The 27,366-nt window shown below is 40.1% G+C and overlaps 2 protein-coding genes across 3 annotated transcripts in view; one reads left to right on the top strand and one right to left on the bottom strand.

Annotated features, from left to right (window-relative positions):
* Positions 1-27,366, bottom strand: part of LOC147309057 (formin-2-like) — a 65,858-nt gene that overhangs the window by 34,928 nt on the left and 3,564 nt on the right. For both annotated transcript variants that reach the window (XR_015125958.1, XM_086270953.1), the window contains exons 2-12: positions 26,783-27,033; positions 23,920-24,098; positions 22,286-22,436; positions 18,593-18,642; positions 15,770-16,785; positions 15,098-15,242; positions 9,464-9,551; positions 7,271-7,332; positions 6,320-6,411; positions 985-1,114; positions 429-575 (exon numbers count right to left, since the gene is read on the bottom strand). Coding sequence is in view for 1 of the 2 variants with exons in the window: in XM_086270953.1 (XP_086127079.1) it covers positions 429-575; positions 985-1,114; positions 6,320-6,411; positions 7,271-7,332; positions 9,464-9,551; positions 15,098-15,242; positions 15,770-16,785; positions 18,593-18,642; positions 22,286-22,436; positions 23,920-24,098; positions 26,783-27,033 (2,311 nt within the window). In the remaining variant the exon portion in view is untranslated. The remainder of the gene's footprint in view (positions 1-428; positions 576-984; positions 1,115-6,319; positions 6,412-7,270; positions 7,333-9,463; positions 9,552-15,097; positions 15,243-15,769; positions 16,786-18,592; positions 18,643-22,285; positions 22,437-23,919; positions 24,099-26,782; positions 27,034-27,366) is intronic.
* LOC147309058 (uncharacterized) lies at positions 3,134-3,811 on the top strand. The gene is made up of 3 exons (XM_086271509.1): positions 3,134-3,303; positions 3,390-3,507; positions 3,639-3,811. Exons 1-3 carry the CDS (start codon positions 3,202-3,204, stop codon positions 3,809-3,811), a joined length of 393 nt encoding a protein of 130 aa, XP_086127635.1. The 5' UTR covers positions 3,134-3,201.

Raw genomic sequence — 27,366 nt, 5'->3', positions numbered from 1 at the left:
CAGGAGCTGATATAGGCATGCATTTAGATTTGCGCCAGTTATTTTACAGTTAAGATCCTAAATGCATTCAATCGAAGGCAACAAAAGGATCCCAGTGCAGGATTTAGGAGATGAAATGTAAAGTCAAAGGGTATATTTATTAAAGAACTCCTCATCAAAGAAATTGCAAAACAAAGGTGTCAGCTGAGCTGAACAATTCAAGATTACACGGCTCAATGAATATTAACTTTTATTCAGTAAGTTGTAGTTTATTACCTCATAATGGACTACACACATAACATTAGAGTAAGCTTCTATTAAACTGCATTGCTGAATACTGTGAATATATTACATTTAAAAGGCATGGATGCAATCTACAGGACCAAGACTCTTTATTTTAGGATACAGGGACAAAATTATACTTTGTTTTCAGCATTCTGGTTACTTACACTGCTTTTTACATCTTTAAGTTTGGGCAGGATGTCAAGGCTGAAACCATCAGCTTGGCCTCTGGTTCGATTGCCACCATTCATGAAGTTACCAAAGGCCAGAATCAGACCTAGAATCTTCTTCACTGTTTCACTGTCCTGTATTACCTGTAAAACGAGATCAAACAGACAGAAAGAAGAAATCATGTGACTGTACTGATTATACATTAGGTAGAATTATTACTTTTCACAATTTTGAAAGCATTTTTTCAACAAGAAACACTTTTCAGGCTTTTACGCTGCACTGCTTTTTTTATACGCGCAAAGTTGTTCTGTTTAAGTTTCCTCATTTCTGACTTTATGCTAATAATGAAAACACCTTTTCATGAATGTGTATTATTCATTATCCTGAAACAAATGATTCATAACCAGATCTAATAGCCCTGTTCTTAAACTATATAAATCTATGGGTATATACATGGACTTGGAGCATGTTTGTCCAAACTTCAAAGATTTGGACATACATGCATACATGGGTATGCAGTTATTGTGTTTTGCTCTTCACAGTTTGACTCACCTTGCATACCCTCTGCAGTGTGTCCAGTTTTCTTGTGATAGATGACATGCACTCACAAAAGCTGGACTGGAAAAGGATGCAGAAAACTCTACTGTTGAAATTTGGGATCAAGGTGAGCTGGTAGAGAAATCTTTAATGCAGAAGAAGCAGAAAGAGCATAGCATTAGGGGTAGTTTTTCGTGATCGATTTATCGATTTAAATTGATTCTGGCTTGAATAATGTGATATCGATTCATTAAAATCCTGAATCAATTTTTAAATATAAATTTATTTTGCCCGAAACAGCAAAATCTCAGGTTAAACCTTACAAAATTTCTACAACCACCAAACAGCTAAAACAGTATATAAGAGCAGGTACACAGATTCTGCACAAAGAGGTAAACACAAAACACGGACCCGAAGCATCCGAATCAGACAGCATGTACACGGACACGCCGTTGGGGCTGAAAGCCGACAGCTCACTGATTTTGAAGCGTCGGCGGGCGCTTTGTGTTTACGTCCTTTTTGTGCTAGATTCTGAAGCTGCAGGTTTTATCTCTCTCCAAACAATATTGACTTAACCAGCAGCCAAAGACAATCCAAACTACGCTTCACATTTCGCTTCACATAAACATCGTCACGAATTTCCTCTTACTTTTGCTGCTTTGCTTCCACCACGATAAAATCACAGGAATTTCCCATTTAAAAATCTCTGTTTTTTGCATTATCCGCTTACTTATTATCCACCAGCCGCTGTTTTTTTTTAACTTACTTCCGACAAGAAAGCCTCAATTCTGCTGTTCAATACTGAACAAATGTAAACAAATTATGCAAAATTGCAAAATGCTTAGCTGTGTCTCTAATCAAACCTCTGTAACTTTGCTCTGCTTCACTTTGTTTTTGACTGCACAATATTTTTAAGGTCATCTGCTATAAAAACCCAGACCAGGAAAGTCGCCTTCATGTTTTTCTGTGTTTTATCCTCAGTTACTTTGACACAAAGGCCTCTGCTGTGATGCTCACACCTTTGATAAAGTCTCACAAGTGTCAGCTTTCTTTTTATAGATATAAAAATATCGCTATGTACTGATAAGTGATCAGAATTATAATATTTCTGACTGTCTGAGGCAAAATTTCCCCGATTCAAATCAAATCGAACCGAATCGTGGATCGAATCGATTCGGGACCTTGTGAATCGGAATTGAATCGATTCTAGAAATCAGCGATGATACCCAGGCCTACATAGCATTTACAGTACCTATATAATTACTTGTAAACTTGGTACAACCCTGCCCTTATATACTAACAAGTGAGAATATTTAATATTTACTGTAATTTGTCTAAGAATCTTGTGTTTGAGATGCGTATCAGTGTTTTAGTTTTGCAGGTAAAGCAGAGGATTCAGTGCTGAACTTTGGAAGTCTTGTGTATCCTGCCCCGTTTCAGATTATCTGGCTGGCATTTAAGGATTCAGCAAATAATAACAATAATATCTATCAATTCAATTCAATTCCACACATTCTCTTTCACTTATCCTTAACCGGGTTGCGGGGGGGCTGGAGCCTATCAGAGCTGTCACAGAGCGAGAGGTGGGGTGCAGGTCATCAGTTTATCACAGGGATAACACATAGAGACAGACAATCACTCACATTCACACCTATGGGCAATTTAGAATCACCAGTTCGCCAGTCCAGATTAATATATTACTCCTAACTACAGTTTTTAAAACTCTGCAACTTCCATTCTAACCAACATGGCATTGTCCCTGAGAGGCAAGGGACAGGACCCAAACAGGATCACAATAAAGATAAAGGCGAGAACTTTGCTAGACCCGCCCCGGCCCAGTTACCAGCCGTCAGCTACATAGAAAAGGATCCTGGTGTTATTTGTCTCTCAGAAACAGTTCATAACTTCCCTCCAACTTATTCATGTCACCTAAAAGGTAAACCTGTTTCTAGTGATGTGACGTTCTGTATCGAGGCTTCGAAGCTTGTGTCGAGTAATTGAGGGGGCGTTTCCGCGATGCGCACATCGAGGCTTGCTTCATTTATGGGAGGAGCTGAAAATGATGACGTGCGAAGCCTCGCTGCCCGGCTGTACCACGTGACTGGTTCATGAAGTGGTTCGAACTTTGCCGCGAGCTATGACAGCGATATAAACCCCTCAGACTTCATTCAAAATGTGGGTGTTTGATGGAGAGTTGCGGTTAGTGAGAGTTTGGAGACCGTTTGGAGGTTTATGAGAGTGAGGAGAGAAAGTCAGGAGAGAATGGAGCCAGCTAAGAAGAGGAGGATGTCCTCCCCTGTGTGGGAACATTGTGATTTTATTCCTCCCAACAAGGTATGTAAATTTCTACAGAAGATGTATTTTCATAATACTGATGCTGCAATAAAACTTATGTTAAGCTGTCTCTACTTTTGTACAAGGTGAAGTGTTTGCTATGTGCCAGGGAGCTGGGATATAACAACAACACCTCATCCATGCTTAGGCACTACAGAGCTTTGCATGAGAATAAGGGGAACACCGATTGTGGAGCAAGACCAGGTGAGCCATCAAATGCCATGATAATATAGCATGCAGTAATGTTACTAAATGATATAACAATATTATACAACTGTTATAAGTTACGTGTGTGATATTTATATCTGTGCTTTGTCTTTATTGTCTTTCCTCAGGAGAACAATCTCAAATAGATGAAGACCTGGTTACCATGGTGATTGAGGACTCCCAGCCATTTAGCATTGTGGAGGACAAAGGATTCAAAAGATTTGTTAAATCATTCAATCTTAGCTATGTTCTCCCCACTAAAGGTTATAAAAGCAGTGAAAATTTAGTTTTTACAGAATAAAATGTGAACAGGCAGGACTGTGTAGCTGTCCATACCTCAATGTTACAAAAGCACAACCACTGTCCACACATTACCTCACAGTAAATGATCGTTTCCATTTTAAGCATTTCCAAATGATCATTTTCCATACTGCCAGTATAAATATACACAGTATACTGCATCACTGCAATATAGATGCTTTACACACTCCTTTTGTTGTTGACATTTACAGGCTGTGTGCAAAAGGCCACACTCTTCAAATTCATGCCAATTAATATTTTTACGTCCAGTAGGTGTCCTACTAGAGTAAATGAAGCTTCAAGAAGCTTTGCGCTGGGATGAACCAATTGGATGAAAAGCTTCAGTGCTTCATGAAGCTTCATCTGCCCATCACTACCTGTTTCTCCATCACCTGTTCAGCTCTGATGATTCAGTAACCAAACCGACATTATGACCAGCAGCTTTACAGCTGTGGCTCCAGCAAACATCAGCTGATACTAGAAACTAATATTAAATAAATTCTAACAACAGCTGATCAAGCTTAAACATGCTGCTGTTGTTTAGCGCGACATCTGGCGCAAAGTGGGCGATAAACAAACAAGAGAGAAAAGCCGATCAGCTGACCTTTGATCAGTTTCATTATTAAAGTAGCAACAGGAGAGGGAGAGAATGAGAGGAGAAGAAGAGGCCGCTGTGCAGCAGAATAACTCCACCTCTGTGTCTTTTTCCATCCTAGCTGAAGTCCGGGACAAACTGCGTCCCTTCTCAGCTCAACACGAAACGCGTAATAATTTCTCTGAATGCGGGACGATTCTGTCTTTTTACAGGACGGTAGGCAACTCTACTAACTAACCTTATGAATAAAATAACGTTCACTATCAGTAACACCGTAGCACCCACCCAGCTGTATAGAAACTGCTAGCAATAACATATAACATGCTAGCTAGTACGCAGTACGAGTTATTGTAACTGACTGTAAAAAGTCAGCACAACGAAAATAAACTCCACCTAAACTTGGTTTATATCTGACCCAGATAGACTGCAGGTCAGAACTTCTTACCTGAAGTTCAGTTCACCTGACAGTCAGACCGACGGCTGCCTCCCCTCTCCCTGATCCACCTGCCGGCCTCCACCACTTGCTAATGTTACTGAATCTGTGGAAGCTCCGCGATGCCACCACCAAACAACTGAGTTATTTTTACACACCGGCCAGCATCTGGCCAATCCACCACCTTTCATTGTTTATACCGGTAAATGCCCGGTATGCCCGATGGCTAGTCCAGCTATGGTTGTGCCATCAGTTAACCCTGCCTAGGGTTGCCGACCCCTGATTTAAGTAAACTGATAACAAATTCAAGTTCAACACTTGTAATCAGCGCTAGATGTTTTTAACCTAATCGTGAAGTAATGGTTGAATACTCGTCACCTTATCATTCAAACTTTCCAAACTCTTTTGGGACTCTCTGTTAGGATGCCTGGGTCGTTGACCCAGGGTTTTTGAGTTTATTATATTATTTATAATTTCTAGTCTTTGGGTTTTTGTTAGAGTTCTGTCTTATGGTTTGTCTCTGTGTAATCCTTAGTTGCTGTCTCCCCTGTCCACTATATCCCCGTGTCCAGTCAGTGTCTGTGTCTGCCCTGGTCCCACATCTCTGTTCCCTCTGTTCCCCAGTGCGTGTGAGTCTGTGTCTTTAGTTCAGTCTGTGTCATGTTTCCTGTTTTATTTTGAAGGTCCTTGTCTGATGTTAATGTATCTGGTTTCGCTTCCCCTTGTCTGGTTAGGCCTGATTTGCCCAGCTGTGTTTCCCTCCTGTTGTCCATTCCCTGATTGCTCCCTCTATGTATTTAAGCCCTGTGTTTCAGTTTGTCATTGTTGTGATCTACTCTTATCTACCCTCATGTATGCTGTGTGTTTTGTTTTTGTCCTGCCTGCATTAATGTTTGTTACTTTGAGTTCACGTCTGTCTCCGGAGTCTGCACTTTGGGTCCTTTTCCTGCCTGCACACAGCCGTCACATAACACTCTCAGAATGGAGGACTATACACAAAAATGACCTTAATTCCCAATCAGTTAAAAAGATGGTTTTTTTGCTAAATCCCATGAATTAATGTTTAAAGCACTTCAATCAGTGTTCAGTATCTGATTTAAAATCAACTGTGGGAGTATACATGGTAAATGGACTGGTTTTTATGTAGCGCTTTTCTACTGTATCTGAGTACTCAAAGCGCTTTTACACAACTTGCCATATTCACCCATTCACACAAGCACTTTTTTATGTGCTTTCTATGTAACATTCACACACACTCACAGTGGATTAATCGGAGAGTAACTTAGTTAGTATCTTGCCAAAGGATATTTGGCATACAGACTGGAGCAGATAGGATTTGAACCACCAACCTTGCCATTAGTAGATGACCTGCTCTGATGAAAAAAAGTCTGCCTTCACCATAATTCTTCCTGAGTCAGTGAGATTGTAACTCATGAAATAAACCTTCTCATTATCGTGGAAGTGTTAGAGTAATCACTCACTGTTCTGGTTTGTCCAGGGGCTTGGCATTCTCTTTGTCTTTAGTGGACTTTATGTGCTTTTCGATCTTGTCCAATTCTTCCTGTTGTGCTCTCTGTGGGAGAGACACAAGAGATCTGGCTCCATGTCTTCTATAATTTATATAGAAAATAAAACTAAGGCAACATCTGAGCAGATCTAAAACAAACAAAAAAGGATGTATGACTAGAGTCTAGACTCTTTTGAAAAAAAGTTTGATACTCAGTGAACTCTTCTGGCATAATAATAATAAAATGTGAATGACATGCATGAAGGCACTCAGTTTAAACTTATACACCCTGTTTTAACTCATAGACATCTTTTCTGCTGACTGTTGAACTGGTAGCAGGAAATACACATCTGCAGTCTTTTTCTATTTGTTTGGTTAGTTTTAAGCAAAGACACACATAAATATCAGGTTAACATTATTTGGGGTATATATGTAATATCAATCGATTTGACATACCAAATAAACATTTTTTTCACAGCTTATCTGTTGGATGTTAACAGTTATTTTAGAGCCTGTCCATCCACTTTGACTTACATCTGACTCTGCATCACCTCACTACCGCTCTCGTTTTATCATGACTGGGACATCTAGTAACATTAATGATTATGATCGGAACAAAAGTAGAATAATAAACTGCCCTTCAATGGGATTAGATTATCTGAAAGATTTGACAAGCAGTAATGTAAATATAACATTAAGGTGTGTCCCAGAACCTGGTGTATTTGACAATATGTTGGAAAAATCTGTCCCAAATACACAGTCTTCCTTGACAGGTAGTGTTCATCATTGCAGACCTGGTCTGGTTTAATTGCTGCATTACTAGACAAGAAATCAACATTCAGCCTTTTGTAGACATTGGACCAATAAGGATTTAAGGGCCTCAGATCTCTAGAAGCAAACAATAAAAACTGAGTGTGAAGCTCACATTTTCATACAGGGCCTGCAGGGTCTCCAGGTCAACTACAGTGTTGTCCAAGTTCAGGATGGCTAGGAGACAAAGAGCAATTGGTTACTGATCACCAGTGTTGGGGAGTAACGGAATACATGTACCGCCTTTACGTATTTAAAATACAAAATATGAGTTACTGTATTCCGTTACAGTTACCGTTTTAAAAGGTGGTATTCAGAATACAGTTACTTTGTTGAAATGAATGGATTACACGGTGGTATTTTCCTGTTTCATAAGACTATGAACTCCATATTTTTGAATTTCCACGCCGGTGGAAACCCAAACAAAACACGCATTAAGAGGCTCTAATGACTGTGTCTCAATCTCGCAGCCCATGTCACCTCTACTTGTGGCTCGCATAATGATGTGAAGAAATATTTTTAAAAATTCATCCATCCATCCATTCGCTTATCCTTTTCAGGGTCGCGGGGGGCGCTGGAGCCTATCCCAGCTGTCATAGGGCGAAAGGCAGGGTACACCCTGGACAGGTCGCCAGTCTGTCGCAGGGCCAACACACAGGGACAGACAACCATTTACACTCACTCGCACATTCACACCTAGTGGCAATTTGGATTATCCAATTAACCTATCCCCACAAGCTGCATGTCTTTGGACGGTGGGAGGAAGCCGGAGTACCCGGAGGGAACCCACGCAAACACGGGGAGAACATGCAAACTCCACACAGAAAGACCCCGGCCTGATGGTGGAATTGACCTCAGGACCTTCTTGCTGTGCGGCAACAGTGCTAACCACCGTGCCACCGTGCTGCTATCTTTAAAAATTATTCACAAAAATTATTTAATATGAAGGCAATAGGCAGAGTGTTACAGGCATAGCCCTAAAGGATGTAGCCTCATGGGTAGTGTAGTCCATGCTGCAGGGAGAATGGCCTGCCATACCCGTTATGTGTCTGTGAGCGTGAGGGAGGGAGAAAAAGGAGAGTCAAAAAGTACGAGTTGTCACCGAGCAGAAACGGGAGATGGAAGCATGTATATATATATATATATATACATACATACATACACAAAGTTGACCCAGACAACAAAGTAAAGCTAGTTTTCAGCTATGAGCCTGACATGGAGGTCCCTTTACTACAGTTTGGAGCCGCGGACCTGTTTTATATACGCGTGGAAGAGTTTTCTATACGAGATCGCTGCAAAAAGTGCAGCCTTACCTAATGTCCACCTACTGTTGCTCATTTTATATTAAGATTTAAAAATCTAGTCGGTATTGGTATGGCGAGTAACCTTCAGTAATAGTAATAAATCACACAGCAATAGTACATTCATGTAATTGTAAAAAGCATGATAATATATTAAGAAATCCAAAGTATTCAGAATATGTTACTCTCATTGAGTAACTTAACAGAATATGTTACAAAATACATTTTGGGGCATGTATTCTGTAATCTGTAGTGGAATACATTTTAAAAGTAACCTTCCCAACACTGCTGATCACTCCATTCAAAACTTGACAAGTTGAGGAAAAAACTCAAACTCCCAAGAACTTAAATAATGCCCAGGAAATTTTTAAACAACTAATTATTAACTAAAGATGTATTTCCTGCATTTTCAAAATTCACATTTACAAATGTGGCCATTTCACTATTAAACATATTTACTTAGGGATCAATAAAGTATGCTGATTCTGATTATCATTATTGTGCATGAAATAAATTAACAAATGGCATGAACATTTTTACTACCAAGTACAAGTTTTAGAGAAGCTTGCACCTTTGTGTGACTGTTTTCTGAGAGAGAAAAGTAAAGTAGGCTCTTTTTACCTTACAATATAAAGTGCCTTGAAGCAACTGTTGTTGTGAAATGAACTGAATTAAACCAGATGCTTCTGAACTCATTTGAAAAACCACCTGCTGTATTTGACATAGATTGCCATGTTTGAAAAAAAAAAACAACAAAACACTAGCAACTAAATTGAAGCACGTTGAGCCTAAGAAGCAAAAAGGCTAAAAGAAAACTGTTCCTGCTACCTGATGCCTGGAAAGGTTATCTGGAAAATCATTTAAAACCTGCATACCACACTAAAAAAATTTTCTAGATTGTTTTCTAAATCTAAATTGTTATAGGAATTAGACAGTAAATGAACCCAATATACAATGGCTAATTGCATTATTTGAATTAACACTGCCCAATCAACTGTGGAACTCACCATGGTGGATATCTTTCATGTCAAGGTGAAGAGATGACATGAGGATTCCTACAGCCTGAGAACGCTTATTGTTTAGGAGCTTAACAACCTAAAACAAAAATAAAACAGGAAAATCAGACAGGTTAGATGCTTTCATAGGAAGTGGAGTGTAACGTAATGTACTATATCTATACTATATAATCTAAGAATAAATTGAAAGAATTATTAAAAGCTCCAGAAGAGAAGGCGTTTGGAAAGGGAGGGGGATGAGTGTGTATGAGTGTGTATGAGTGTATGTGTATGCATGTGTGTGTCCTGAGTTTAGGTGAGAGAGTGTCCTTCGCCCTGCCAGGCTAAGTAAACAGTCTTCCAGCCAACCCAGGTGGCCTTGCATAGGGGAGGAACAGTCTAAACACCGTCTGTTCTCAGGGTGACAATTTGTTTTGTTTGCCTTGAGACCACAGCTGGCGCCGATATACAGGGTGGGCCATTGCTATGGATACACCGTAATAAAATGGGAATGGTAGGTGATATTAAAGTCCTGTTTGTGGCACATTAGTATATGTGAGGGGGCAAACTCCTCAAGATGGGTGGTGACCATGGTGGCCATTTAGAAGTCAGCCATCTTGGATACAACTTTTGTTTCGTTAATAGGAAGAGGGCCATGTGACACATCAAACTTATTGGTAATGTCACAAGAAAAACAATGGTGTGCTTGGTTTCAACGTAACTTTATTCTTTCATGACTTATTTACAAGTTTCTGACCACTTATAAAATGTGTTCAATGTGCTGCCCATTGTGTTGGATTGTCAATGCAACCCTCTTCTCCCACTCTTCACACACTGATAGCAACACCGCAGGAGAAATGCCAGCACAGGCATCCAGTATCCGTAGTTTCAGGTGCTGCACATCTCGTATCTTCACACCATAGACAATTGCCTTCAGATGACCCCAAAGATAAAAGTCTAAGGGGGTCAGATCGGGAGACCTTAGGGGCCATTCAACTGGCCCACGACGACCAATCCACTTTCCAGGAAACTGTTCATCTAGGAATGCTCGGACCTGGCACCCATAATGTGGTGGTGCACCATCTTGCTGGAAAAACTCAGGGAACGTGCCAGCTTCAGCGCATAAAGAGGGAAACACATCATCATGTAGCAATTTCAAATATCCAGTGGCCTTGAGGTTCCCATTGATGAAGAATGGACCCACTATCGTTGTACCCCATAAACAGTTTTGGAGGGATCCATTTAATGTGGGTTAGTGTCAGACCAATAGCGGTGGTTTTGGTTGTTAACGTCACCATTCACATAAAAGTTTGCCTCATCACTGAACAAAATCTTCTGCCTGAACTGAGGGTCCTGTTCCAATTTTTGTTTTGCCATTCTGCAAATTCTGTGCGCCGATCTGGGTCATCCTCGTTGAGATGCTGCAGTAGCTGGAGTTTGTAAGGGTGCCATTTGTGAGTAGCTAATATCCGCCGAAGGGATGTTCGACTAATGCCACTCTCCAGTGACATGCGGTGAGTGCTACACTGTGGGCTCTTGCTGAATGAAGCTAGGACAGCCACTGATGTTTCTTCATTAGTGACAGTTTTCTTGCGTCCACATTTTGGCAAATCCAACACTGAACCAGTTTCACGAAACTTAGCAAGCAGTTTGCTAACTGTAGCATGGGAGATGGGTGGTCTCGTAGGGTTACTGCGTTCACCAGATATCAACACAATTTCGATCCGCTCCTCACGTGTTAACCTCTTCGACATGTCAATGGCTGTGAACAAAGAGAAACTTGTAAATAACTCATGAAAGAATAAAGTTACGTTGAAACCAAGCACACCATTGTTTTTCTTGTGACATTACCAATAAGTTTGATGTGTCACATGGCCCTCTTCCTATTGAAAAAACAAAAGTTGTATCCAAGATGGCCAACTTCTAAATGGCCACCATGGTCACCACCCATCTTGAGGAGTTTGCCCCCTCACATATACTAATGTGCAACAAACAGGACTTTAATATTACCAACCATTCCCATGTTATTACGGTGTATCCATATAAATGGCCCACCCTGTAGTAGCCACATGAAATGATGGTGGTATTCCTTTATTGCGAACAACTGCATGTCAATTTCACAGTCGATCAAGCAGTCCGACACTGGTCTCTCAATCTCCCGTTGGAGAGCCGTGAGCTTCTCCGAGATGTTATCCATTTTTTGCTCAGAGATCTTAGTCTGAGTGCTCACGCTAGCCTCAAGCTTCTCCAAGATCTTATCCGGGCTGCGTTTAATGAGCCCATTTTGAGAAGTCACGACTCGTCCAATCGCTTCAGTCACAGCGGGCAGCCTTGTGGGCTTTTGAACAGCCCATTCCGCTTTCTTTAATCTTCGATAAGCCAGGCCAAGCCAGCTTCAATCAGCAAGAACCCTGTTATCATGATTCCGAAAAGGTAGATGTCTTCAATGTCCTCGATTGACAGTCCCGCCAGGCACACGTCCCTCCAGTTATGCCACCGGCCCATCGTGTATCAGGCAGGGGACGTCCCTCCAGGACACTCAGGCTCACCCGAGCCCCGGCTTCTCGTTGAGAAGAGTGTGTCAATTGCATTCAGGGACCAGTTGATCAAATCCATAATTCCTCTTTTAGGTTTTAGAGAACAGACTGTGAGAGTGTTTCAGGGCAACAGTAGAAAAGTAGGTGAGGCTAGACAAGGACACGAGAAGCCGGGAAAGGGAGAGGAGGAGAAAAGTGCGACCGCCTTCATCGAGAGACAGAGAAAGAGGGACTTCTGGATGTCAGCCACTTCCTCTATCTGCAGCTCGGACGTCACCCAGACAAGGTCTGCATCAGGTGTTGAGGAACCAGGACATACTGATGAAAAGTGGAACAAGACAGCATAAGTGGGCAAGAGATGAAAATAGTGTACTGTTGGAATATCATCATGACTCCCACCCGAGGTTGGGTACCAAGCCCCAAGTGCAATGGAATAAGGATCAATGAGTGCAAGAAGAACTGACCTGAAAGATAAGATCCCTACCCTGCTGGGATAATAAGCTGGCCAAAGGAGGAGATAGAATCCACTGACATTAAGACAAAGAAGCTCCTGACCATGCTTGGAGGGTTTCACCCCAAGTCCAGCACCCTGAGGCTGTATGTTAAGTAGAAGGAAGGAGGCTGGGGACTAGTGAGGGTCAGCACCACGGTCCAGGATGAAACAAAGAACACGAGTACATCAGGAAGATGGCCACAACCAACCACGTGCTCAGTGAATACCTTAGGCAGCAGAAACCCAAGAAAGAAGATGAGCAAGAGGAGGAACCATCAATGAAGGACAGGCCCCTGCATGGTATGTACCACCGGCAGTCGCTGACATCCAGAACCAGTGGCTGGACTGAAAGAAAGCACAGAGGCACTAACCATGGCAGCACAGGAACAAGCTCTAAGTAAAAGATCCATAAAGGCTGGGGTCCATCACACCAGGCAAGATACCAGGTGCAGGCTGTGGAAATAAGCCCCTGAGAGAATCCAGCAGATAACAACAGCAGGGGACAGTAGAATGTCATAACCAAGTGACTGGCACAAATTACACATGGCCACACTGAATATGGCCTGCAAGTACTAAGGTCAAAATGGGACACGGGACAAAATCACCAAGCTAAGAAACTGTGAGTGTGTGTGTGTCTAAAAACGATGTGCCGGGAGTCTGCTGTTCTCGCCGGCTCTAGTGACCCTTGACCTCCCAGCTAGCTATCGAGCTGGTGGGTAACAGACGTCTCCGAAAACGTTGGAGCACTTTTGCAAATATGTGATGTCTTGATAAACCAAACAGATATTTGAAGTTTGCACAGCTACATTCTCACCTGAAAATATGTTAAAGTTTATTTTGTGACCCAGAAACAGTAATAAGAGTAATATTAAAACTAAGTAGCTGCCACCATTGTTGGAAACTGGACTTGGCCAGGCTGCACTATGAATTCTGGGATAGGTTGGGCCACGAAGGATACACCCGACCCATCCTTCAAATCCAGGGAAAGGAAGGATGCATTTGTCGGCCACATTTGGAGCAACCTTCTAATTAGGACTGCCTTCGTTGCCTGGCTGTGACATAATCAGCCTTCAAATGTGGCCTCCGAAGGATGCAACCTAGGTTTTGGGACATAGCTGTTGTTTCAGAGTTTTACGTTAAGTGGTTAGGTTTGTTTACATTTGGCTTCCAGATGCTGCACAGATTCAGAATTTTTTTACCACCACTCAACACCACTGATCGGCACAATAGAATCTAGACTTTACTTTTGTATATTCTGTTCACTCTGTCAGCTGTTTAATGACTGCTGCTGATTTATGAAACATGCCCACATTATTCTGTGATAGTAACAGTTTAACGTGGGCAGCTGCCTGCTTAATATAATGTAACATTGCTGCAATATTCTCCACAAAACAAGCAAATATACTTTGTTTCCTTAGCTCACAGCTTCTGGACATTGTGTTTAACCTCAGATCGACTTATCTGAATAAAAATTGACAAATGGAAATGCCTTAAAAGGAGTTAAGTGTTAAGTCAGAATTTTTGTACTGTGTACCCTGCCTCCATCTGACAGCAGCACCCTGTTCCGCTTTAAGTGGAATTTATGGTCGGGCAGAGAGAGCATGTTTGCTCTCTGCTCCACTCCAGGGCCTGCCCATTTACCAGCAGTGAGCTCTGTTGTCAGACAGAGGCAGTGTACACGGTATGTTTTTCAGCTAATGACTGTGTGAAAGATAATATAGATATAAACATTTTCTACACTCATTGGTTGCAACCATTGTCCGTGAGCCAACCGCAAAGGGCAACAAAGTTATAACATCCAAAGAGCTGAAGTGAAAACAAGTGTTTAAAAAAAGAAAAGTGTGCACTCCAGCCAAGGTCTGTGCTTTTCATGATTTTTTTTTTTGAGCTTTCCCTGTTCCCAGTGAACTCTGCTATTGCTCCCCTTTCTATTCTGGCCCACTTGTCAACCAATCAAATTTTGGCTGTCGCATACATCATCCGATTCCAACTGTGGTTACTTTTTAGAAATAAAAGACAAAATTAGATTTTAGTACTTTAAAATAGTATTTTGTTAATACTGATACTTCAATATCTTGATGCTGAAATCTTAGTTGGGCCAACAGTGTAGTGACAACAAGAGCTGTGGACTATAATGTACATTAGGGGTTAAAGTGAGCCAAATATTGGATCTGGTGCATTTATGTTACATTATATCAAGGATAGCAGACATTAGTTTAAATTCAAGGTGATAATGCTGATCAGATTCAGTCACTTTGTTCTACCTTTTATAGTAGCTGATGGGGTGGAAATCAGCCATATAGCTCTCTGTTTAAAACCTAATGAATTCACTAGGCAACACAGGTCATTAAATCCCCTTACAAATATGTGACCTAACAGGATTTCTAAGATGTACAAATTGTAGAACACAGTGTAAACTATGAAGTGATAAGATAGTTTCAAATTTAGTGAAATACAATGTTTTTGTTGTTTTTTTAAAGATGCGTTTCAAAAACACTATAATATGGCTTAAGTGAGTTATTGCATGTTTCTGGATTATGTACGTTCAGATTCATCTGAAGACGAGGGAGCACGTTTTTCAGCTCAGAGGATTTAAAATGTAATTAAACACAACACCTGTTTAGCCTTGGATTTGGTTATGGTGTCAGACAGTGGCTGCTTCTTCTCCTTCACGGCTGTTTTCGAGAACAATTCCACAAACTCTTGAAAGTCTACGTTGGGCTCCTCAATTGTTTCCCACACAAGTGAAGATGACATGTCCCTGAGAAACACAAAACAGCACCACTTATTATGTCAATGAAGCACTTTGTTTGATGTGTTTTGAACAGTGAAATATAAAGCAAGAACATTGTTGTGAGCATTTTGATCATGAAATAGTGAGTCATGATCCGGGAATACAGAAGTTGTGCTTGATCACAGGCTTGGTCATGTAGTAACAGGGTTGTCACAATAACTTTGTTGATAGCATATGTGCAGTTGAAAATTAACTCTTTATACTATGTCAATATAGCGCATAGCTTTGGTCTTTTCATGAGTTGGCAATTAAAACACCATCATCATCATATTGTTGAGATAATGATGTCTAAGAATGTCTTTACCAGAATAAAAAAAAAAACCCAAAACATAATGATAATGTATCATAATGATTTTTTCATCATTATAACACAGTTAGGCCCATAAGTATTTGGACAATTGACCATTTCTTTGTAATTCTGCCTGGGTATAGCAATCAACATGTATTAATGTCACAAAACATATGGACCTAAATGTACATGTTACTTTCTTTACTTCTTGGTGTGGAGCTGGATCCTGGTCCAATAGAGAGGCTTCATGGGTCTTGGTGGCTCTAACAAGGCCTTTCTGGGTGGTTTCTCTTGTGTCAGACCCAGAGAATATAAGCCCAGTGGCAGTGGAGGAGGCAGGGAGCCAAGAGCTCCTGGAAGAGCTGGGGGAACACAGATGTTTCCTGGTGGAGGTGGAGGAGGCGGAGGAGGAGGCACACAAGCTTGAGGTGGAGGTGGGCCTTTAACTCCTGGTAATGGAGGAGGAGGAGGAGGGGGAGGCACACAGGCTTCAGTTGGAGGTGGGCCTTTAACTCCTGGTAATGGAGGAGGAGGAGGGGGAGGAGGTGGAACCATGCCACGAGTAAGGGGTGGGACTAGGGCAGGAGGAGGAGGTGGGGGTGCAGCAAGACCATGAGGGAGAGGTGGAGGTAAGGGAGGAGGTGGGGGTGGAGCCAGACAACCAGGGAGAGGTGGAGGAACTCCTAAACCTGGTGGAAGAGGGGGTGGAGGAGGTGGAGGAGGTGGGACTATTTCTGGTAATGGTGGAGGAGGAGGTGCTACAGTCTGCCCTGAATAAGGAGGGCAGACTCCACTTTCACTTCCCCCTAGAAGTGGGGGTGGAGGAGCAGGAGGCTGTAGCTGACACGAACACAGGTACCCATCATGACTGGGGGGAGGCTCCAGGAATCTGTCGACTCTGTCTGGCTCACTACAAGGCACTTTGAACTTTGAACTGTCATCCATTGGTGATGTCTGCACAGACTTTGCCTCCAAGCCTCCAACAGAGAAGGCCTCAGTCTGAAGATGAGCATCGCACACACCCCTTAGTAGGTCCTCTTCTCCTCCACATTCCCTGTCTGTGGTGGAGGTGGTGACTTTCATACTGTCCTTGTCCACCAGAGGGGGCAGTCGCTCCAGCTCAGCAATCTTAGTCCTGAGATCTTCTATGGTTTGTTCCAGTTGCTGGATGACATTAACATGTTTTTCCTTCAGTTTTATTGAAGGAAAAACACATTCTTCCTGTAGAAAATGCAAAACCATAAATTATTCCAGAATTAAAAAAAAAAAAATCATTAGTAAAACTAAAATTAGTATGGATTTTCTTTCATATTTATTACATATAAAGTGAAATAGTTAATGACTTTTTTATTGTAATTTTTATTTAATTGTTGTTCATAGGCTTAAAATGGGGGTGACTGTAGCTCAGGAGGTAGAGCATGTCATTTATTGATCAAAAGGTTGGTGGTTCGATCACTGGCTGCCAAATATCCTTGGGCAAGGTACTAACCCCAGTTGCTCTCCGATGCATTCATCAGAGATTGAATGTGTATGAATGTTAGGTAAAAACATTGAAGAAAGTTAATGTGGCATGTTGTATAAAGTGCTTTGAGTGCTCCCGAAGAGTAGAAAACATGAATAAGTCCATTTACCTATTTTAAATCTGGCATATAGTGTATGAAAATCCAACATTTCAAATTATTAAAATAATTCCTACAGGCAATCAAAAAAGTATTTACTGTACGATGCAAAGTTTTTGTTTTATAAGCCACCATCAAAATTAAAACAAGAAAAGGTTTAAATGTTTAACTTATATGTAATGCATATAGAGGTTATTAAAGTTTACCTTTAGTATAACATTTTTTTAACACTTAAACAACTTATTACATAGTAAGATATAGGGGAAGCCAGGAATCGAACCACCAACCTTCCAATCAGTAGATGACCTGAGCTACAGCCACCCCAAGTGGACATGACTTTGATTTTTACTGCACTAAAGAACGAGAGATGGTAAAGTTGAAAGGGCATCCAGGACAGAAACAGCAGCTACACAGAGAGCATTTTAACAGTAAGCTGGCCAGAGGGCAAGTTAATGCCAAGCTTCTTTTTTTAAACAAGGTTTTAGTGAAATATCTTTGTGAGAGCATCAAAGACATTATTCTAATATGCATTTCATTTTGGATATGTGTATATAAGCCCCAGATATTTGGATAACCTGGGCATATTTTTGCCGTCTGGTATTTGAAATTTTTTTCTCTTCATGAAGTTAAGTTTGTTATTGTGTGGGCTTCACTGCATATTTTTTGCCCCATTAATATCCCATTATTATCACCTCCATTTCCTCTGACAAGTACATTTTCAAAATGTACTTTGAAGTACTTGATGTACTTGTCAATTAAATTTAATTCCATAGCGTTTTTCCATTCTTCATGTCTTGTGAAAAAACGTTCTTAATTATGAAAAAACAGAAGTCTGCGTTGCTGAATTTGAACTCTTTTAACTGTTCAAATGATTTAATGCTTTTATTGTCATGAAACTGGTATAATGTATTGTTTGAACATGGTTATCGAACCCCATTTAGTTAATTATGTCTTAGTCAATCACTTATTAACATGATCAAGTAAACCATGATTAACTAAACAGGGTTTAGATAATTTATGTCTCTCACACTGCACCACATTTAAAAAACGTACAATCCAAATCTCTTTGCATGTGTTTCGTTGTACATATACAATGACAATAAAGGGTTATTCTATTCTATTCTATTCTATTCTATATGTGACAGTATATGCATTACATTATGACACTGTAAAACATTTACTTTTACGTACTTTGTGATGATCTTAATTGCGTGTTATTTTTTATATTATGACCATAGTAATGGCATTGATGTTTTTAAGCTCAAATTTGTAATGCTCTCTAAATTCTCTTAGAGCTGTTCTTGCATTACTTATAAACCAAAACTAATTTTGGATCATGTTGGAGTTGGAAAATCAAACAGCGTAGCCTTTAGTTCTTAAGTTGAAAGAAAGAAAGAAAAGTGACTGACCTCTTTGTTTACATGTTGCTGCCTCAAACCCATGATATCTGCATGGAGCTCTGGACAAACAAACACACATAGGTCAGTGCAATACACAACAGAGGCAACCTAAGAACAAATGTGTCCAAATATCTATGGATCTAATTATATCTGTTTGAGTCAATCAGCTGCATGTTATTTATTTTTGTACAATAGTGATATAATACCAGTATTTTGTTTGTTTGTTAACTGCTTTTATTAGTTTTTATTTATATGTGCATTTTGGAGCATTTTCATTTAATCAGTTTGTCTTTCATTCAGTTTAGTTAAATTCTAATATTTTATTAGTCTGTTAATTGCCGCTAAGTACAAAGCAGTATCTGTTTCTGTGAATACAATTTGACAACGACGTTTGTTAGCGTTAAAACCTAAAAGTTTGAAAATGCAGTAAATCAAGAAACTTGTGCAGGACAACCAGAATACACCTGACAGCAACTCTGAATCCTTTTTTAATCATTGGATTTCATATTCTACAAGCATGTTTTGAGTTTTCAAACATTACAAACATTTTTCAGAATGACATTGCCTGAGCTCTTTTCCTGGCGTAACTCTTCAAGTTTCACCAAAGCAGGTCATCTGCCTCCATTTCTCGCCATCTCTAGTATTCTGTTTTGTTACACAAATCCTTCACATTTTCTTCATATCTTTTTTCACTATATCCATGAATCTTCTCTGTGATCTTTCTCTTTTCCTTCTGCTTGACAGCTCCATATTTATACATATGCATTTATGCATCCTTTATCTAGTATATTCAGTACTCCTCTTCTGCACATGTCCAACCCATCTCAGCCTTGCCTCTCTAACTTTGTCTTCAAAGCACTAAACTTGGTCCCTCTCATTCACACACATGCAGTCTGTCTTGCTTCTAGTGATTCTCATTCCTCTTCTCTCCAGAGCATTTTCCCACCTCTCCACGCTCTCTTACACCTGCTCTCAAATCTCACTACAGATCACAAGTAAGTAAAGTTTATTTTTATTAAGTGTTTTTCCGTATACAGGCAATCACAAAACGCTGTACACAAAGGCTAAAATAACCAAAATGTTTGGCACCAAAATACACAATATAGACAATACAAAAGTTTAAGATTAAAAAATTGTCAATCAACAGAAGGCTTGTTTAAACAGATTTTTTTTGACTGCTCTTTAAAAGATTCCACAGAGTCAACCAAACGTAGCTGTGGTGGTAGACTGTTCCACAGCCTCCACACACTGATGATCCCCTTTTGTCTTCAGTCATGTTCGGGGAACAAACTCTGTGAGCAGAGACAACAAGCAGCTTGGCCATAAATGGGGCTTGGCCATTTAGTGATCTGTATGTTCAAACAAGGATTTGAAAACACATTCTAAAATCTATTGAGAGCCAATGTAAAGAATATAAAATAGAAATAATGTGAGCACTCTTGCTAGAAGGTGTAAGCAGTCTGGCCGCTGCATTTTGTATAGCTTGGAGGCGAGAAAGAGATGATTTGTCCAAATAAACAGGGCGTTACCATAATTTAAACACAACACAAATGCATGAATAATTTTTTTCCAGTTCAGCTGAGGAGACCATTTTTCACAGTTTAGAAATTTTTCTTAAATAAAAGAAACAGGAACGAGACAGAGATTTGACATGTGAGTCAAGGCCCTGAGAAGAATCTAATATTACTCCAAGATCTCAAATGTTTGGCTTAGCAGAAGGACAGAAAGAAGCAAGAACCTGACTGGTTTTAGAATGTAGTTCAAGAGGAGCTGTGATCATGGTCTCAGTCTTGCTTGTGTTTAAAACAAGGTAACTGCTAGAAAGCCCAGTAGAAACCTGAGTTAAGCACTGGACTAGGTTGGAAAACCTATCCAGCTGATGAGGCTTAAAGGAGACACGCAGCTGAATGCCATCGGCATAGAAATTATAAGAAATGTCACTAAAAGATTGAATAAAGCCAGCTAAAGGAAGCATGTAGAAAGAAAATAATGATGGACCCAAAACTGAACCCTGTGGAACCCCGCAGGTTAAGGGGGCAATGTCAGAGGAGAAGCTGTCAGTCCTAGCAGAAAAGGTCCTGTCTGATAAGAAGGAAAAAAAAACAGTCTAAGGCACAGCCAGTTATACCCGCCAAAATCTTCAGCCTGTTAAGTAGCTGATCGATGGTATCGAAGGCTGAGATTCCCTGCATCAGAAGCCATTAATAGATCATTATAGACCCTTAAGAGAGCAGTCTCAGTGGAGTGCTGCTTTTGAAAGTCAGACTGAAAAGGGTAAGCAGTCTGTAATCTGCATAGTAAGGACCTGAACTGATTTTCTGCAATTTATTCTAGTAATTTGCTTATAAATGGTCATTTTAAATAGGCCGATAATAGTAGAGCTGGGATCTAGATTCTGTTTTTTCAATAGAGGAGTTACCTCGGCATGTTTAATATGTCTAAGGAGCATCATGAGGATTTCATTTTACCTACAGTATTACTGTAATTAAGTCATTGAGTCTGATTGGAGAAAAAGAAGTAAATGACCCAGACACCAAGGGCCATCTTCATAAGGGAAGGCACTTAAGGAGAATTTGGATCTCGAGTCCATCACCTTATTTACAAAGTGATTGAGAAACGTGTCTTGATGCATTCTCAGTCATCCAGGTAAGTAAATCTCCAAAAGTTGATCCTGTTCATCTGGACGTTTCTCCCACTGAAAACGCTACGTCCAGATGAACAGAATCAACTTTTGGAGACTGAGAAAAGTATCATCAGAAAGTAACACAGCATGCTGAGATGGAGGAGAAACAATACTATTAATAGTCTCAAATAGTACTTGGATTATTCTTATGATGATTTATACGTTTATTGAAATAAGAGGATCTAGCCTCTTTCACTGACTCATTATATAAGTGAAGAAGTTCTTTGAAGTGTTCACGATGAACAATCAGACCAGTGGACCAGTGAATAAACACAGTGGACCAGACGGTCTGCTTTTCGGCAGGAACGTCAAAGACCACAAGTTTGATCATTTAACCAAGGTGTGCAGGAACTAACAGAGCAATGCCTAGTTTTGAAAGGAGCAACCTGACTGAGAATGACTAGTTATTGGTCAGTAAAAGAGTTAAGAAGGAGCTTGACATTGTCAGAAGAAGTTTTACAATTAAAAAGGGAAGAAAACTTAGAAATCATAGCGTCATCAATAAAGTGCCTGCGCTCAACAAAACCTTGGGGAAGAGACTCAAATGTCCAACCTCACATACTTTTCTGCCACTCTTGGCTTACATCATATTCTTACATCATAATCATCTTCTGAGTAATAGCTTTTGTGAAGCAAAAAGCCAGAAATGAATAAACACGAAGAAAGTGTAAAATGTTTATATGCATTTTTATATAAGCGAGATGACAAGATTGGTATCTTTCACATGTTTGTGTGTTAGCCTACCAAATCATAAAGATTGTAAAACAATCAAAAGTGTAAAGCTTACTTCGCAAAAAGTAAGAGTAAGAGTTTTTAAAAATTGTAATATACAGAATTCAATCCAGCTGTAACAAAAGGGTTAGTTTGTTTCAGTGTTTGGTATAACCTTATGGTAATAATGTGTTTTTGTTTGTTTATATAGAGCCAGGACCACAGAATAAACACTGTATCAGTTTTAGGGCATGCACAAACCACCAACAAGAACTACAGATTAGACTACAGAGCAGTGCTATTCTTACCTGATTGTGCAGATTGAAGTCCATTCCTGTTATCTCCACCTGGTTTGGCTTGAGGCCAAGGGCCTTTAATCTGAATTGGTTGTTTCCCCTCACAGAGATCCAAAGAGTGTGGTGGCTGGTTGACAGCTGCCCATGTGTAAAGCTGGCCGTGCTAAGTAAACATATTTTTTTTAAAAAACAGTTACAGTTGCACTTATCCTCATTTCACAAATAAATCTCCACATTTGGAAATGTCAATCATAAATACTCGTTTTTAGAGAGCTGTGCAACTCCAGTCTTGTGTACAAAGTCCAGTCAAACAGCAGTCACAGTTACAGCTTAGAAATCACAAAATTTGTTTTCCTTTTCTTGTTCATGAGTTGATCCTGTGTGGAACACTTAGTACCTTTGTGCATTATGCTTTCTGTTTATTCTTAAAACATGTTTGCTTGTTCATATTAAAGCCAGTATTACTGGTGACCCTAATTGTAAGGACAACAACAAGTCCAGCTTAACTAACTCATCATTTGCTATATAGTATACTTAGTACAGACAGTACAGTTTTCTTAAAAATCACAAATTTTACACGCTCTTCAGTACCATTTCATTAAAAGTAACGTTTTGCAGCTGTTTTCATTGAGTTTGACCATTTCTATGCCAGAAGTCAGTGCAGCTGGATGAACTTTGTCTCTGTTTTTAATCAGCGAAAATCACTGAGCACAGACGATTCAAACAAGAGGCTGTTCTTCATTTCTTTCGCATTCCCTTTGATACAGTTAAAAAATATTCAGGTTGAATAAACAACAGTGGCACAGTCTCTATGCTATTCATCAAATATGCAGGTGCATCAGGTTGCCTTTGTACTTGTTAATGTTGTTGGCATCAGCTACACAATGGACCTAGAGCGAGCACAACAGAGCCAGCAGTGCACGGGCAGGAATGCATTTCTTACTTGGAAATTCCGACACCACTTAAAGAAGCAAGGAATGGGCGGAATCTGACCCTTCAATGCAAACTCTGTTTGCCAGCAACCAAGCTGCTCTTAAAAGAACCCAACCTTAACAAACATCTGGAAGTAATTTCTTTTTAAAAACTAACGTTAGCCTACTGCAAATACCTTGTTTTAGTTGTGGTAGCTACCTGGGTTATGTGTCACTTCAGTGTCTTCCATGTACTATTGCTGTGTGATTTATTACTATTACTGAAGGCTACTCACCACCGAGCTAACACTGTTAGCTGGCGTTACCTGAGGTTAGTTCATAGACTGCAGACCGTTAGACTTGATGAATAGCATTAACAACCTGCTAGCTGCAAATTGTCATGTGCAGTTCAGTAATAGTAATAAATCACACAGCAATAGTACATTCATGTGAGAAGCATGACAATATATTAAGCAATCCAAAGTATTCAGAATACGTTACTCTCATTGGGTAACCCAACAGAATACGTTACAAACTACATTTTGGGGCATTTATTCTGTGATATGTAGTGGAATACAAGTTTAAAGTAACCTTCCCAACATTGTCTATCATTTAATATAATGATAGTGCCAACATATGCCCTTTTTCATCTGAAATAGCCTCCCATAAAATATGACAATGAAAATAATTCACTGCTAACATGAGAAGATAGGGGTGTGGTGTAAAACTACATACATCGAACTTGGGTGATGCGGTGGAGGTGATGTGGGTAGTGCTTCCCCCCAGCTGTTCTCTGAAGCAGTCTGTGAATGGCAGCAGGAGGCCCATTGCTAAGATCCTAGAGCAGAGCCTCTCAGCCTCCTCTGGCTCATCCGCTTGCTGTTGCAAGAACAGCTTCTCCAGAAGAGTTCGACCTGGACATCAGGGAGAAAACAGAAAAACAGAATTTTTTGTGGGACGTACAGTGGCACAAAGATTCGTATCAGGCTACCATAATGTGCACTGGCTACCTACTCCTTCTAATCCTTAGGATGGGCGAAAGGCAGAGATGGATCAAAAGGGATATTTTAACTGAAACTGTTCACTGATCAATTGTGTACAACTCCCGGCAAAAATCGCCATATTTGTCGGATGATCTTTCAGTTTTGTTTTGTTTTGTTTTTTTACTTTATTTTTGTTATATAGCAGAATATTTAGATTTTTGTGACGTGTACCTCACAAACTTTTGTATATAACAGGATATTTTTAAAATGGTTTAAAATGGAGCACTGTAACAAAAAATAATTTCCCCCAGGGATCAATAAAGTATTCTGATTCTGATTCTGATTCTGATTTTCCAGATTAAGTCGAAGAAAAATATGTATTCACTTACTGTTCAGCAAAAAAGTGGAATTATCATTTTAAAAAATCACAATTATTATGATACCTTTTCCACCTCCTGGCTCAGCTTTTTCACTAATAAAACCAACCTGGTTCCACGTTTCTCAGCTAGTAGCTGACATCAGCTTTGCTGCGTGGAGCTTTGTCATGGAGTCTTCACTTCACCTTCTTTAAAAAGATATGTGTTTTTTAAAGAAGTGGTTTGACACTCTCATCGACAAAATCTATTATTATCCTGAAAAATGACATCATCATCACCAAACCCATGTTCTGAATTTACTGATGTACTGACAGCATAATTTTGACTAACGCATATTTGTGACTCAACAATGGCACTCAGCAGTCTACTTTTCCTTTGAATTTTTTGAATGTCAATAGAATTTTATTCAGTGTAATTCTTACAGATCTGTCACAAACACTGACATCTCTGTCTACACATTTTTGTTTGGATGGTTTGTGGGGTTGTTTGTGGACTTTCTATTTTCTTTGAGTTTTCTCTCCTGGTGCTTTGAGATCTTCCATCTAGCCAAACATTTTCCTTTTACAATGTCTGTTGTTTGTTTCCATCCATCCATTGATATTCTTCTGTTTACACAATTAAGGGTTGTGGGAAACTGGACAGCTCACCAGTCTGTCACAAACATGTTTTGTATTGTGAACCAGAATGACGTTTTTCACATTTTAGTATGAGGCTGCCATATTAAAGCAAAGTACCTTCATGTACCACAACTGCTACAGCACCTTACTGAGGTTACTGAGACATTACCCACTATGTCCAATGGTCCTGAGTCGTTGCCCAGATGCTGCTGATGTTTTGGACTTTGTAGTTTTTTGATTCATTGCTGAGTTTTTACCTTTTTTTTACCATATATTTTCCTTAGTGCAGTTAGTCTTGTTTTCACTTTCTGGTTGTGATTAGTTTATTTCTTGTTCTGTCTTTATTTGTGAGTTATCCTATATTAAGTTGTGTCTGTGTTTCCCTGTTTGGTTATCACATATCACTCCCTGTTTTATTTGGATAGTTATTTTTACCTTTTGCCTTGCTTTTAGTTTTACTTCACCCTTGTCTCGTCTTCTGATTCAGTGTGTCTTGTTTTCTCTAGCTGTTTCCACTGCCTTATAGAGGTGGGAATCACCAGATACCCCATCATCTGATAAGATACAATACCACTGCATTACAATCAGTGTATTACAATAACATATGTAAATGATAAATGGCCTGCATTTGTATAGCGCTTTTCTAGTCATTAAGGACCCCAAAGCGCTTTACACTACATTCAGTCATCTACACATTCACACACAGGTGATGGCAGCTACATTGTAGCCACAGCCACCCTGGGGCGCACTGACAGAGGCGAGGCTGCCGGACACTGGCACCACCGGGCCCTCTGACCACCACCAGTAGGCAAACATGGGGTTAGTATCTTGCCCAAGGATATTTGGCATGCAGCTAGGAGGCAGCCTGGGATCGAACCACTGACCTTCTGATTAGTGGCTGACCTGCTCTGCCACCTGAGCTACAGCCATGTATTGTGGGATATCACCTATTATGTCTTCACAGTTAAGCATTCTCAATATCAGTTTTATCCAATAATATAAAGTGGCATGCCAGCACTGTCAGTAAAGCCTGAATAAATGTTGTTAGAATATGAAGTCAGTCTGCTCTCCAAAAGTTGATCCTGTTCATCTGGACGTAGCGTTTTGGGGAAACCTGCAGTCAGCTGAGACTGAAGAAGTCACCTGGATGAGTGATGAAACGTTTCTCCCACAAAACGCTACGACCAGATGAACACAATCAACTTTTGGAGATTTACTTTCCTGGATGATTGAGAATGCATCAAGATCTGATTTGCCAGTCATGAGATGTATTTATCTCAGAACTGCCACTGAAAATTTGGTTATGATTTGCCTGTCAGATTTGATCCAAATGTAGCCCAATAAGGAGTCTGTTTGCTTCATTATATTGCCATAAAGTTCCCAGTTGCATCAGCAGCACCTCACTAGCACAAGCAGCAAGCAGAGCCATCTGGCCTTTACTGATGTCAAACAGCTTGACAGAAGTTCATATAGAGTTTTTTTTAAACTCTTTAAATATTCCCAGAGTGATATAGGGACCTGATATAGGACCTTGCATATAGTATTAACCCTTTTGACTAAGTAACAAGTTAAATAATTCCTGCTTACACCCACACATGTCCACACACTGTTTAATACTCACCTGTAAAGACATCCTGAAAACCACAAGTAGATACTTGTCCACATGAAAATCTTCTCGTTCCACAGATGGGCTGGCTGCCTCCTCCTGTGTGGCCCCCCAAATATTCTCCTGAGCTCAGTAAGCCACCTCCATCTTCCTCCTTGCCTCTCAATCGCCTGTCTAGTTCCTCTGTCCAGTCAGCTGAGCGACTCAAAGGGCTAGCAAGGCTTCTGGAGCGTTTTCTGCGCACCTGCCAACCTTCAGCCATCATCCTGTAACATTTATGTTCCCGGTTAGCTTAGCTTTGCAAGTGCATTTCTTGCAATGTGTTTACAGTTAGTTTTACTTTTCCACAGTTTTCTGATTTCTTCCATTTTAGGCAAACTGACAGAGCCTTCATCCTCTCCATAGATAAAGTGCTCAACTAAACATTAAAACGCATGTTTACGGCTTAGTACAAAAGCGTTTAGCCTCTGTGGACCATTTCCTTCTTGTAGACACAGTGAGATCATCCAAAATATCACAGAAAGATGATTTGCATCCAATAATCAGTGAACACATTAAACTACTGTATTACTTCACAATCGTTTATTGAGAAAAATGTT

Source organism: Aulonocara sp. 'chitande type north' Nkhata Bay, linkage group LG18, assembly GCF_057382095.1.
Source record: "Aulonocara sp. 'chitande type north' Nkhata Bay isolate Kocher_YH1m ecotype deep benthic linkage group LG18, A_spYH_male_GT1.1, whole genome shotgun sequence".
Taxonomy (NCBI): Eukaryota; Metazoa; Chordata; class Actinopteri; order Cichliformes; family Cichlidae; genus Aulonocara; species Aulonocara sp. 'chitande type north' Nkhata Bay.
Note: the sequence above shows the minus strand (reverse complement) of the source record. Positions and strands in the feature narration are given on the sequence as shown.

Coding starts and splice junctions, on each gene's coding strand:
- LOC147309058 (XM_086271509.1), top strand. CDS start 3,202: ATGAGAGTGAGGAGAGAAAGTCAGGAGAGAATGGAGCCAGCTAAGAAG. Junction 3,304..3,389: donor ATTTTATTCCTCCCAACAAG/GTATGTAAATTT, acceptor CTTTTGTACAAG/GTGAAGTGTTTGCTATGTGC. Junction 3,508..3,638: donor CGATTGTGGAGCAAGACCAG/GTGAGCCATCAA, acceptor GTCTTTCCTCAG/GAGAACAATCTCAAATAGAT.